The sequence below is a fragment of the Osmerus mordax genome, chromosome 15 (assembly GCF_038355195.1).
Source record: "Osmerus mordax isolate fOsmMor3 chromosome 15, fOsmMor3.pri, whole genome shotgun sequence".
Lineage (NCBI taxonomy): Eukaryota > Metazoa > Chordata > Actinopteri > Osmeriformes > Osmeridae > Osmerus > Osmerus mordax.
The window spans coordinates 4,499,485-4,514,656 of NC_090064.1; the positions used below are offsets into that span (position 1 = coordinate 4,499,485).

Below are 15,172 nucleotides of genomic sequence, written 5' to 3' on the forward strand. Positions count from 1 at the left end.
ACCCAGGACACGCTGGAGGGACTGTCTCTCGGCTGGCCTGGGAACGCCTTGAGCTGGAAGTGGCCGGGCAGAGGGTAGTCTGGGCCTCCCTGCTTGGGTTGCTGCCCCCACGACCCGACCCCCGGACAAGCGGCAGATGACGACGACGACAAAAACAATAGGTTCCCTCCTACCGGAGGAACCCTAATAAGAATACTAACAAAAACAATAGGTTCCCTCCTACCGGAGGAACCCTAAATATAGCTGCAGGCAGCAATGGCGGGTTCCTCCTCAACATTGCAAACCATTACAAAATTGACATGACACAGACATGTATTTCATACATGTACACAACATTTCAAGACAATTGGATCAATGGCTGATTTTAAGGCATTATTTTTAATTCTTCACAAATTGTCACTGTAGAGACAAATCCATGCTGCTGGCATTATGTGTTCTTAACACTTTTTTGTTCCCCATGAGCAATACGGCATGAGTACCAACTTTCAGTTCTTCTTGGCCTGACGGGGTCAAAATGCCACCCTTTTGAAAGTGACAACTTTGAAGTGTGTTCTGTAAGGCCACCTGTGCTCTGGTCAGGCCCATCATGTAAAGATCCATGCTTTAAAAGCTTTGACTACAACAATAACTTTATGAAAGGGAGGATACACTTTACTAAAGAAAGTGTGTGTAGGTTATGTACTACTACTGCATGCTCTGCCCACACACTTTCCCCATCCATACTATTTTCCTCTTTCCCAGCGCAGGTCACGCCAAGGCATAAATGCGCGTGCCGCATGAGGTTTAGAAGTAGCCCAAAAAACATACCACACGCGGCAACACTGTTTTCAAAGTTCCCCAGGGCTGGTTAGAAAACCATGGATATTGGAACCCTGCCTGAATTGAGCTCTCTCTAGAATCTCAGTCAAACACAACTGACAAGAGTTGTGGGCAACTGGACCAAGGTAGAGCTAATGTCCAGCTGCTTGCAAGTATACCTTGTGATGATACAGCAGCCTGACAATACTTTTACATGGTCAGACTCTCTGATCCCATTAAACTACACAACACGCAAGTCGCGCTAACACGAATAAGTCTCACTTGGGTAAACGTCAACTTAGACTTAAGCCTCAAGCCGTTCCACTAACGTTCCGTTCCACTAACAGGCAACGCTAATTCAAGCTAGACCTCAATAAGCTTAGACTGTGCAGCCCAGATCAGGCGATCGTCGAAAAGAGGAGTTATGTCGCAAAAAGTATAGCGTAAAGCAGCAGAGGGGTGTTGTTTCAGCAGCGTAAATAGATTTTTTTTTTTTTTTTTGTAGTTGTCCCCAAAAAGGGCAATGTTGCCGCAATTAACATGGCAAGGGAGACAACTTGTTAAACCATTACAACCGTTAAAATGCGTAAATTGTAGACCTACCAAATCTACTTAACATATATATATATATGCATTTAGGCCTACTGATAATTAACGTAATTTGATGAGCTGTCTGAAACCGTTCTGACAGTAGGCTAGCCTATGGCCGATATTCTCAACAGGAGATTGAGAATAATAGCCCAAAAAAGAACGTGGCAGCAATTGAAAATTGTAGGATAAAATTCAAAACACTGAAGGCCATGGTTAATTGCACTTGATGTGGGCTAATAATGTTTTTGTCTTCACATCTTGAACAAAATCAAAAATTACTTCAAAATAACTTTGCCACACACATTTATGAACTGATAGGCTTAATGCTGAGCTTTAAGATAAAAGGGAAAGAGATCATTATTATATTACGAGTATTTCCAATTAACAGTCTGCCTCCACGGATCCAGAGGGGGCTTGGACAGTGACAGACTGTGGCTGTGCCAAGTGTTGTCACAGCCTCACTTTGGGAAAGCATGCCCTACTGGGAACATTAGGGGAGACTGTTGGGCACAGAATGTAATTGTCTTCTTTGGAAAGGGCAACATTTGGGACACTGTCATGTAGGGGCAGCATAAAGGGCACTTCATAACAGCACCTTTTTCCATTGGAAGTAAGGGCATGGGAACAGTCCAATTTAGGCCATTGTAAGGGCACCTTATAGGGTACTGCATCACATTTTCTATACTATAAAGGAACTCATGAAGACATGTTTTTACATTTATAGAGGGCACACTGTCATTTATTGCATGGGGCATCCTGTGCACTCAAGCATATTTCACAATGTGAATGGCAGACAGTAGGGCACTTGGTCTAATTTTTGCCACTCTGGAGGGCATTTTAGAAACACTTTCAACCATGGGGGCACCATGCAGTCACCCCCTGAGTCTTCCAATAGGCCTGGATACACCCATGGGTACAGTATATTGCACCTATAATATTGGGGAAGCCAGAGGAGAGGTAATATAGAGGCTTGTCAACATATAGGCTACTTTAAACAATGAAAATACTTTATACAATTGAATACAAAGTCTCCTTGATTCTTTGTGTTTCAAGATTACCTGAAAAACTGATGGTAATATTCAGGTACTGCTTTGGAGCAAGGTATACCCTTCAAATTTCCTGACATAGTTGCCCGTTCAAGAATGTCCCACATGATAAGACATAGACAGACTGAACAGTGTCAAGGCTTGGCTACAGTCGGTTTGCTTCCTTGTGTGTGATTCCAGCAGACTACATAGTCTAGGCCTACCTACATAGACTTCAGTCTACTACCCTCCTTTCTACTATTATAGTCTACTCTCCTTTCTATTACTTTCTACAAAGGATGGTAGGCTGCTCTTATGTGTTCATTGCCATCCTTAAGAGTTGCTAAAGTTTTATTTCATATATATATATTGTATTGTATATGTATTTATTTTTTTAAGAATGACAATTAAATGTATCTAGATAAACTATGCTGGGCCTGCTGAACCTATACTTCTTCCACAGATACTGGTCAGGGAAGCATTACTTCTGTCTCTGAAGACCCTTGGGGCTGGTGGGATAAACGCTCTTTGTATAATCTGAGCACCTTCATCCACCACAGGGTTGTCAAAGAACGGATACGCCATAATTGATTGTAACTTGTGTAGACGCTCTGCTTAGTTTCTAAGTCCTTATTTTATGTTAATTAACCAATGGCTTTTGAAAACAGTTAAAGTGAAATGATTTCTTAACTTGCTTATTTAAATTAATATATTTTTTGGAGATGAAGTAAACATGTAGCTAAATCATTAATGTCTGCGCTTCAAAAAGTCTGAATTTACATTTCCGAACACAGACTAACGCCTGGGACACACTGCCTGCGATTGGCTGCGATCTGCTGCGACGCGCCTGGAAGCGCCTCCTTTTTTCTTTCGGCGCCCATGTTATCAAATGGGACCGACCACACTGGCTGCGAAGTGCCGCGATTGCCTGCCATCGCCTGCGATCTGCAGCGATCGTTTCGGCAGCTGGTCGAATTGTTTCGCGAGACGCTTGCGAAATCGCCTGCAGGATGATGAAATACACCATATTAGTTGATATATTTGAATAAAAAAACATGTTATTAAGATTTTACTCCATTAATTGTAGACTATGGTGAACATTTGTAAAGTTGTAGACTTTATAATTACACAATGTTGGTAACGAACGTCCTTTACATAGTCCAACTGGAGCTAAGAGTCAGAACCCTCTTAGATATCAGAGAGACCGAAGACTTCATAGATTCCATGCTACCTAGCCCGGAGGCTAAGCTACCTGCCAATGAGCCACCCTTGGAACCAGCTTTCTCTCCACCGGCCGTTGGATCGGATGAGTCATGGCCTGCTCTCGGCGCTAAACCAAAGAGGCCTAGCGCCGTTTCTACCTTCATCAGAGATGGGAGTGTCACCAAGGATAAACAACAACAAAAAAGCGAGGCAGAAACTCTTCCCGCATCACCTCTCCTCCTGTCACACTCAGAAACAGTTTCGAACCACTGGGAACTTTCTCTCCCTTGTGTGTGGAATCCAAGGCGAAGAGGCACAGGAGTGCTAGCCACGCAGCTAACAAACATGAAGGGCCCAGATCGCCGACACACCATGATGGTAGCTACTACACACATACGAATCCAACACATCATCGTCTGCTGCGACCGGGAGTCCCCCATTTCACTCCAAGCCCCTCTCGGACCACTCGGGGCGCTGTTCGACCCCCTATCAAGCCTAATCAGACAACAATATCACAGGATTATCAAGATCCAAGGTATGCTAAGACTACCCACAGCCCATCAACACTTAGAGGAGCTAACACTGCTAGCACTATAGAATCTACTGCTAGCACTGACGCAGTGTCTAACCTTGGTCTAGCACAAGGTCCTATCATTGCTAACCCAAGTAAGATAAGAACTGGCCCCGCAGCTACTGATAAGGCAAACGTTAGAAATGCAAACACAACACCACATATGGCCACTATCTTGATTGGAGATGCCATGACAGCACATGTTAAACTGGCAAAGACAGAAAATATTTGTCTTAGCAACACATCTGTCGAGGAACTGTCCTCAGAGGTACAAACAATCCTCAACAATAAACCAAACAACCCTAAGATTATCATCCACACTGGCTCGTTTGATATCCTACACAAGAAAACTGGCACTGAGATACTTATAAAACATTTCACCCAGCTACTGAACACACTTAACAGATATCAAGATGTATTCATCAGTGGACCGATTGCATGCTTTCGCAGAGGAAAAGAAGCCTTCAGTCGACTACTATCTTTCAACACATGGTTGGCATCTGTCTGTCTGACACACAAACTGAGATTTATCGATAACTTCAATGTGTTCTGGAACTGTGCAGACCGTTTTCAAGCTGACGGACTCCACCCAAACCGTAGAGGATCTCGACTACTAACAGCAAACATCAATCACGTGCTCCTGACCACAAATCAAGCTTCTCTCCCTATCCCTGTTGTGTCTAAGCTGACTGACGCATCCCAAACAACCTCCCATGGAACAGAACAGAACATTCAAACAGCGTCCTGCAAGGACATGGGCCCTGCACAGATCTGCACCCCCCGGATGAATTCCCTTGTGATGGAACATCTCAGTGACAGAGACTTTCCCAAAGAAAAGCTACGCTAGGACAGCCACCATGCTATTTCATTGGACATACCGGTCATCATCACAAACAGAAAATGGCATGGTAAAATGCATGGTTACAAACCTGAAACTAGTGTTACAAGTCACAGAACTATCCATATTCTTCCAACAGATTTATCTACCCCTGTTTTATCTGTTAATACCCCACAGATGAAACTGGCCCTTCTAAATGTTAGATCACTAAATAACAAAACATTTCTAGTTAATGATCTGGTCAAAGAAAACAACTTAGACTGCATCTGTCTAACAGAAACCTGGCTAAACAATGACACGGCAACAGCAACTTTGATAGAAGTGTGTCCGCCTGATTACAGCTTTCACCAAGTTTCAAGGACATCAAAAAAAGGTGGAGGAGTCGCAGCTATTTTCTCCTCTAAACTGTTGTTCAAAATCACTGAGCTAGGTGAATTCACATCATATGAATATCTTGCTATAGAGCTCAAAACCGAATCAATACTTTTTGTTATTATATATCGGCCACCCAAGCACTCGCCAATATTCATGCAAGAATTCTCTGAACTATTACTATATCTAGTGACACATATCACTATGTGTCACTAGATATGACAAAGTAGTTTTAAACGGAGACTTAAATATCCAAGTAAATAAAAAAGCAGACCCAAGAACTATTGAGCTCTTAAATCTCCTTGACAGTTTCAATCTAACTCAACACATAACAGACCCAACACACTAGATCTAGTGATAACATCTGGACTAAATATCAATAATATTGCAATAACTGATCTATCCCTCTCAGACCATCATTATATACTTTTTAATGTGGAAATTATCCTAACAAAAAACAAAAAAGAATTCTTAGTCCATAGAAGATATTTAGACGATACAGCTATGATGATTTTCTGAACAATTTGCTCTATATGAGCCGACTAACCATGATTGCTCTCTGAATTAAATGGTAGAGAACCTCAATGATGCACTATTATCTGTGTTAGACTCTGTTGCACCACTGAAAACCAAAAAGAAGTGCACAAGCAGAACCTCCCCATAGCTGAGAAATAAAAATGTTAGTGAAACTAAAAGAAAATGCTGTGCAGCAGAGAGAAAATGGAGGAAAACAAAGATCACTATCCACTACAATATCTACAAAGATACACTAACCACCTATAACAAAACCATCCGTCTAGCAAGGAGAGAATATTTCTCCAACATTATTACAGAAAATGCCAGAAATTCCAGAGTTCTTTTCTCCACCATTGCTCCACCTCCATCCTCAGCAGTTAAATGTGAAGAGCTTGCTTTGTTCTTCAAGAACAAAATAACTTTGATCAGAGCTAGTATTATTAATAGTGGGGTCAAAACTGACATCAGTAGATTCTGCAACATAACCATGAGCACATTTACCTGTATCACACTTAGTGAACTTTCCAAAATTGTCAGCGAATCTAACTCCACAACCTCAGATATTGATCCTAAACCCACAACATTCTGTAAGCGAGTGTTTGATAGTGTCTCAGGTCCAGTGCTAGAGATTATAAACACATCCCTTAGAACTGGCATCTTCCCAGATGCCTTCAAAACAGCTGTTGTAAAGCCCCTATTAAAGAAACCCAAATTGGATAACAGTCTACTTGCAAATTACAGACCAATATCAAACCTTCCATTTATTAGTAAAGTACTGGAAAAGATAGTTTTATTCCAATTAAATTCTTTTCTTGAAGAAAATAACATCCTGGAAGTCTCGCAGTCAGGTTTCAGGAAATATCACAGTACTGAAACTGCTCTCACCAAAATAATTAGCGACCTCAGACTAAACTCTGATGCAAATAAAGTCTCTATCCTTATCCTGTTAGATCTCAGTGCAGCATTTGATACCATTGATCACGACATCCTAATCAATAGACTGGATAAGCTTATTGGGTTCACGGATAGTGTATTGAACTGGATGAAATCCTATATCACAGGAAGGAAGTTTTATGTTAGTTTAGGAGACCATAGGTCCAAGAAACATGAGAACTGCTACGGGGTTGCTCAAGGAAGCTGCTTAGGTCCATTACCTTTTTCTCTTTATATGTTACCACTCTGCGACATAATCAGAGAACATAACATAGATTTCCATAGCTATGCGGATGACACACAACTATATCCACTGAACCCAACGATGCAACGGCCATCAATTCCATTACCAACTGCCTGTTGGCAATAAACAAATGGATGAATGATAACTTTCTTAAATTAAATGAAGACAAAACCGAAGTCCTACTTATGTGGCCCCAAATCCAAAAGAGAGATGCTTACTAAGAATCTAGGAGGCTTAACCCCCTATCTTAAACCATAGGTGACGAGTCTCGGTATAATCCTGGACTTTGAATTTCAACTCTCACATTAATAAAGTGACCAAAACAGCTTTCTTTCACCTGAGGAATATAGCAAAGGTACGACCATTCATAAACCAAAATGATGCAGAGAAGTTAATTCATGCTTTTATATCCAGCCGGCTGGACTACTGTAACGCACTTTTCACTGGTCTTCCCAAGAAAACCACTGAAAGACTACAGATCATTCAAAATTCTGCAGCTAGATTATTAACCAAAACTAAAAGGAGAGAACACATTAGTCCTGTCCTAGCCACTTTACACTGGCTCCCCGTTACCTTCAGAATTGACTTTGAGGTCCTTTTCTTCACATACAAAGCTCTACACGGACAAAGACCTAGCTACATTGCTAACTCCTTTATAAACTACACACCAGCTAGAACACTGCGATCATCAAATGCAGGTCTATTAGAGGTCACCAGAAGCAGTCATAAGAAGATTGGTGATTCGGCCTTTGTCAATTACGGCCCAAAACTATGGAACAAATTACCCATAAATATTAGGGAAGCAAATACGCTAGACATTTTTCAAAGACAGCTTAAAACCTACCTTTTTACCGAAGCATTTAAGTAATTTTATCTCAGAAGGGTTTTACTACTTTTGTTAGTTATATTATTGTTTTTATAATTTGCTATTTTAATTATTACTTTTATCACTTGTATTATTGATTTTATTGATTTTATGTAAAGCACCTTGAGCTACAATTCTTGTATGAAATGTGCTATATAAATAAAGTCTTACTTTACTTACTTCCTTAACTGTCTTAGCCTACTGAGCTATTCTCAGTGTTGAGAACCATTGTGGTCAGTTACTGTAAAAAGAAAAGTAAGCTATTTGTCCTGTGGCAAGCATTATAAGATTTACATTTACATTTAGTCATTTAGCAGACACTCTTATCCAGAGCGACTTACAGTAAGAACAGGGACATTCCCCCGAGGCAAGTAGGGTGAAGTGCCTTGCCCAAGGACACAACGTTAGTTGGCTTGACCGGGAATCGAACTGGCAACCTTCGGATTACTAGCCCGATTCCCTCACCGCTCAGCCACCTGACTCCCTCGATTTGGCTGAAGTTTAAACAGCTGTAATTCAGTGATCTTGTGAGATATCAAGGCAGGGGCAGGCAGGCAGGCAGGGCAGGCCAGCTTGAATCCAAATGTGTTGGAGACCCATGCAAAGTCACTCAAAACACTGGTTCGATTCCAGGCTCTAGCAAGAGTATTTAGCTCTAAACTGGTCAATATACACATCGGACCAAAGACCAGCGGGGTATTCGTCGTAGCTCGCTAAGCGGTTTAGCGAGCTAATTTTCAGGCTAAGATAAAAAACGCCCCTCTTTTTGGATCGTGGAAGCAACTTTCGATAAATCACCATAGTAACATATCAATTAGCACTAACCTTCTCCAGAGCAGGCTAACGTAAGTGTAGCTGAATAAGCTTGCCACACCCCCGGAAAATAACATGGCAGCTCCCTTTTTGAGAGACCCAGTTGACCAAGGAGCTATATTTTAGTTCGATTAGCTTTCCATACCAATAGAGTTCTTCGCGATTGCCAAGATCCTTTATTTCACACGGATGAGTTCTTGTTTGAGCGATATCGATTCAGCCGACATGGACTCATTTATTTGAAAGACCTTCTCGGGCCGTACATTGCAAATATCACACGCCGCAGCAAGCTTTATGCTTTATTATGAGCTTATGCTGCTGTATGTGAATATGTAACGCTATGTTTTACGAAATGTCTTGTCTTATCTGTTGTGCCTGTGCTTTTTATATGTTTCACTGTGGGAGAGTGGGAAACGTCATATCGATTCCTTTTTATGTCTTGACATGTGAAGAAATTGACAGTAAAGCTAGGCTACTTGAAACTTTAACTGTGCTTCAGACTGCATAGCCTTGAGGTTTTTTGCGTCAGGTAGGCTATAGGCTACATTTTTATACAGTATAGGCGATGCAGAAAACATTGGCAAAGCCGCAGCATGCGTTGCTGTAAGAAAAGTGTACTTGGCACTTAACCAGCTGATGAATCAATTCATCATATTCCCTGGCCATGTCCCAGTCAATGACATCAAAGAGGGATTTACACATATGCCTACATGCATATACACATATATAGTACATGATGATATAAGCGCAGTAGCTTACATATATCCTCATAATTGTCTATGAATTCGTATCAATTAGATACTCTTTGGCCTTGTTTTTATCTAGCCTACTTATTCTGAAAGAGTTGAGATAATTTTTTTCGCTAGCAAGATCTCATTCGATTATTAATTTCCATTAAGCCTATACCAGCAGGCACAATTAAAGAAATGTGATCTGATTGATTGGGGTAATGAGGCACTTAAGATGAGCCTATACATTTCCCCAAAACCTTCGCATTTAGCTTATCGGCAGCTGCTTGTCTTGCTCTGGCAGCGGTGGCGGTGTTTGACTTATCCATGATAATATGCTTATTGTCTAGAGACTCATTATAATAGTTTGCTCGGATGGCGAGAATAGCCTATCACCGCTCTCTCTTTCGTCTTTTCCGCCATCATACTGTTAGAAAATCACGGTTTTGGTGATCGACCTTTCCTGCCTTTTGAAGTAGGACGTGCACGTGCAATTTCCCTGATAAGTTTAGCCTGATTGAAATTAACCACATGATTTGGATGCGGATCAGCCGTTGACGAACCGATATTTGCTGTTCTCACTCATCTCGCTAATGTTAACGGGCTAAAGGGACAATTGATTAACTTAGCTTCAACCCTTACGACGAACGGGGCCCAGCTCGACCTTTGCCTGTAAACAGTGATTCTGACTGTCAGAGTAAATAGCCTGACTTACTGAAATTGGCAAAACTAGCCTGGTAGGTCGCTTTCTCATGGCATTTGACGAATGAAACAGGCTCGCATTGAAAAATCAGTTATACTGGCTATCTTTAGCAGGCCCTTGTCTACAAAAAGCAGTCCTCCCTGACGTTTTTTGAGTAGAATTGAGTGAAATACAAAATTGTTTACACACTGCCAGTGGGCGAGCCGAGCCTGACTCTGAGGCTAACGTCAAAACAATGTACCACCGGGACGCAGTATCACTCCAATTGCAAGTCCACAAATCACAAAAATAATCGGAGCATCTGGCTAAAAGCACAATTACCACATCTCCTAAAGGCTGCCCTCCTCGACCTTTTTCGTGTAGACATAACTGTAAAATGGTGAACTTATGAACATGACGCGACCAAAACATGGCTGCCGCCTAAGCCTATGCGGTCTCCCTGGCGCATAGGCTTATTACAATGACGTTCACGCCCCTAATCAAAATTCTGAGCCGACAGGTCTGTGGGGAATTGCTTTTTCTCCTAAAGGCTGCCCTCCTCGACCTCTTTGATGACAATTCGCCGAGATGCAAAATGACTCACTAATTAAAAACACTAAAAAAAAAATAAAAAAAAAATAAAAGCTAGAGCTACAGTAGCTACTTTTCGAGTTCGGTTTTCCGTCACTTCAGACTCACGATCTAAAGGTCTAAAAGTGCTAAAACCTTCACCATAATTCAAGAGTAGTGTACTTTCACGAAACCAATCATTGATTCTAGCTTAAAATGTGTAAAAATAGGACTTACCGAACGTGGCTGCCTCCAACACTATCAGGCGATTCCAGTTGAAAACAACAATGGCCGCCGAAAAATAATTTATATTCGTAACTGCGAGCTGCGATTGGAAGCGAAATTAAACAGGAGCTAAAAACAGAGGGTGGGGGCTTGGTCAGCACACAATTTCCAGAAATGATGTGTGTGCGTCTCGCCAAGCTAGCGCGTGTGTCAAGTAGGGTGACCACCTGTCCCGCTTTGCGCTGTATCGCACAGCATTTTCAATATGGACGTGGGGGACAAGGGGTGAAAACGCTGTGCGGGGACAACGCAAAGCGCGACAGGTGGTCACCCTAGTGTCAAGGGGCAGGATGAGTCTGAGAATTTGGAGCAAGCGAGCTGTGGAGCAATTCAATTGAATTCAATCATATATGGACATATCAAGGTGAAATTGCGTATGGTACTTCAGAATGATGTCATCTTGAAGGCACAAAGGTTTGAAAAACCATCAGTCAAAATTATATTTGATTTATTAACACAAAGATATTGTGGCAATGTGGACATTTACATAAATACACCCCTTTCAGACATTTTGTATTGCATTTCTTATTCCATTTCATGGTGGACCTTATGGGTTCTTGAGGATTTTTTGTTCCCCATGAGAAATAGGCATGTATACCAATTTTCCGGCATTTTGGAATAATGGGGCACTGGGGAAATCACATAGACTTTGGGCGTGGCTTATAGCGCCACCTATGGGCGTACATGGGCCATTAGCGGTCTGGGAGTAGTGAGTGACCTGTTGTATCATTGGGCCAAATTTGAAAAAATCGGACCAAGGACTTTTTGAGCTATTGGGCCATTTAGCGGAGAAATATAATAATAAGAATACTAACAAAAACAATAGGTTTCCTCCTACTGGAGGAACCCTAATAATAACTACAGAGGGTACAATTTCTGGGGAAATTGTAGGGTGTGCTGTGCTTGCTTGCGTCGGTTGCACAGGGGTCCGTTTTTGAATGACATTTTTACAACTGATATTTCGGTATATTTTATATAAAAATGCATACTTATTATTTATAAAGATTACATAGATTTTTGCTGCTCATTTACAACTGAAAATACGAGTGAAGTGTAGAATGAAATAGATGTCTTCTCATTTCCCCTGCAAAAGGCTGCCTCATCGTTGAATCAAAACGAATAAATTTGGCAGGCCGGTGTACAAATTGACCTAATCTCTATGACTTAAACGTCATTTTAAGTTTTTCCCTTCTCGTAATATTTTCAGGTATTTAGCCTACTCATTGCATTCATTCATTAATAAAGAACCACCTTTGAAGATTATTCTACGACGTTACCGGCAGTAGAAGATGGAATCACGATTCAAACGGTACCATCTGCTAACTGAAAATATGCCCCCCAAAACGTAAATAAGCTTGACATTTATTTAGTGGAAAATCGCTCATTCATAAAAAGCTCGCTGGTAGCGATCATTGTCAGTAACAACGCAAAATGCGATATAGCCCTGTGTGGAGAAGCTGTCCCGGTAAATTGTACTACTACGGTACAGTACTAGTAGACTACTGCTGTGTTCGTCTTGGTAGCGATTGCGTTGGTTGAATTGGATTTAACGTTCCGTTGTACGGTTTAGGCTGAAATTAATTATTTTCATGAACAGATTGACAACGTTTAGGCTGTGGCAATGAAGTTCAGGTTAGTAGTTAGATAGACTTTTGACTTAAGGGGAGTGCCGAACATGTTCTGTCGCCGTTTGACTTCCTAAACAGCTGTGTAGTGTAGATGTTTTTGTAGTGTGTCTCGCGTAAGCTACAGCGTTGCAGTGAGCTACACTGGTTTGAAACCACAGGTAATGGTAATTTCACCAACAAATCGTTTACTAATGTCAGAATAAATCCTACAACGAAAATGTATATGTGAGGAATGTTTATTTTTAACGATTGAAAACAGATACATCATAGACCACTGTAGTATGTGTTGCCCGGGCAACACAGGCTAATGTCATGATGCTAATACTTCAGTGAAATAGTAGACTACTGTTTCCGAAAGTAGATGTACTTCCTTAATAATATCAGCTTATACTTTACGTTACATATCACAAAGTAAAATGAGTACATAGTTATCACCCTGGCCTCTTTGCTTGTGGCGTTTCTGCAGCTGCCTTGCAGTAAAGCTATAGTTAGCCTAGCTATCCCCCAAGTTAACAGATGCGAAACGAATGTTCTGCCAAAGGTAGTCACGTGTGTTTTTGTGACGTTAGTGACGTAGTGACGTTAGTAACGTCAGTGACTGTGGCTAGCAAATTAGCCACCGTTAGCTTCACTTTTCGCCACAAAAACTTAACTTAAGCCCAAACCATGCAACGGAACGTAAATTCCAATAGAAGCAACTCAATCGCTACCAAGACGAAACTTTTGACACCTATGTTGTCTATGTAGGCCAAATATTGACTGAGTTTTAGGGGGGCAAAAAAAATAATAAAAAAAAAATAATAATATATATATGAGAGAACAAAGGTTGTGCCCTTGCCGAAGGCAAAGCACACCCAATAATATATATGTGAGAGAACAAAGGTTGTGCCCTTGCCGAAGGCAAAGCACACCCAATAAGAATACTAACAAAAACAATAGGTTTCCTCCTGCCGGAGGAACCCTAAATATATTTAGATTTGATCGATCACAGCACCATTAGTTTAATTGCAGGAGATGCCCATTAAAAAATCTCCCTCTATATCTGTCATGTCTTATGTGGAGAAGTTCAAACTACAAAACGTGCTCACAAGCTTACCTTATCCTGGAGGTCCCTTGAGTCCCTTGAGTCTAATTTATTGAAAGCTGCTTTTAAACATTGTGCTGCAGTGACATGGATTGACCGACAGGACAATCTCAGGCTTGAGTCACTTTTTTAGTCATTACATTGTGTAGAAAACATAAAAAAATAAAACATAAAACTATACTCTAAAAGTTAGAAGCTGTGAAATATTTATGTATTTTAGCAGGTGCTGTTGTAGCCATGGTGCCAAACAGTAGTTGTATAAACCTGCTGTTTGTTGGTCAAATTATTGTACTGTGGGTGTTTTTTGTCTGTCAGAGAATTTTGGCTTTTGAGAGATGACCATGCTGCCCTGTTTTATTCTACTTCAATTTAAACATTTCCTATATTGATGCCATATGTGTACTTGTTGTATATTTATCTGTATTCAGGCCATTGTCGAAAACAATAATTCTGCCTTAAAAGGTTAAATTAAACAAATAAAGCATTGTTCAAAATGTTAATAGAAGTACAATAATAGTATGTGAGAACCTGTAAACAAGGATATAACTATTTCCATGTCACCCACTTACAGACAGGAAGGCCCTCAGTTACCTCCACAACCTATCGTGATAAACAAGTATTCCGATGAGCAGCTGAGAGACATCGTAAAACGGATGAGAGAAAGAACCGATCTTTTTAAGGAGAAAGTTATTGACCAGTATGCTTCCTCCCCTGAGCACAGCCCTCCTGTCAGTAAGTCTACAAACCAAGAGTCTATACAGTGTGTTTTACAGTATTTAAGGTGTGTTTATTGACTTAATAAATGCATTAAAGTTACAATTGTGGATGATTGTCATGTTTCTGGATAAACAATAGCAAACAAAACTATTTCACAGTTTTAAGAAACATAATTTGATGCAGCTTTGCATGATAATATATTTCAATTTGTAAAGTATAGATAAAGATAATGGCCTATTTGCATCTTACCTCAATTCATTTTTCATTTTCAGCACCTGTTTATCGTAAAAACGATTACATCAAATTAATTGCTGAGAGGGAAAGAAAAGCTGAGGAGGCTAGAATAAAGAAAGAAGAAGAAGATAAGAAAAAGAAGGAGGAGGCAGAGAAAAAAAAAAAAGAGGCAGAAGAGAAAAAAAAAGAGGAGAAGAAAGATGAAAAAAAAGAGGAGGAGCCCAAACCATCCTTCCTTTCTTCTTTCACCTGTTCATTTTTTGATATTCTGCTGAAACCAATCGAGGACAGGATGGACTCAGTCTTAGGGAACACCATAGATCCATTTACTGGTAGGCTTCAATGGAGTTCTCTTTGTCTTCACTGACCCACTTTGTAACATGTGGATGCGCTCTTAATAGTTTTATTTTATGGTTTCATTTGTTAAATGGTTTATCTTTTTTATTGTGATGAATTAGAAAGGAAATTGTTTCCC

General features: G+C 40.6%; 1 protein-coding gene across 1 annotated transcript in view; it reads left to right on the forward strand.

Moving 5' to 3' along the window:
* Positions 1 to 15,172, forward strand: part of LOC136957962 (cyclic nucleotide-gated channel beta-3) — an 89,324-nt gene that overhangs the window by 10,167 nt on the left and 63,985 nt on the right. Inside the window, exons 4-5 of the mRNA XM_067252177.1 lie at positions 14,318 to 14,478; positions 14,736 to 15,029. Of these exons, the coding sequence (XP_067108278.1) occupies positions 14,318 to 14,478; positions 14,736 to 15,029 (455 nt within the window). The remainder of the gene's footprint in view (positions 1 to 14,317; positions 14,479 to 14,735; positions 15,030 to 15,172) is intronic.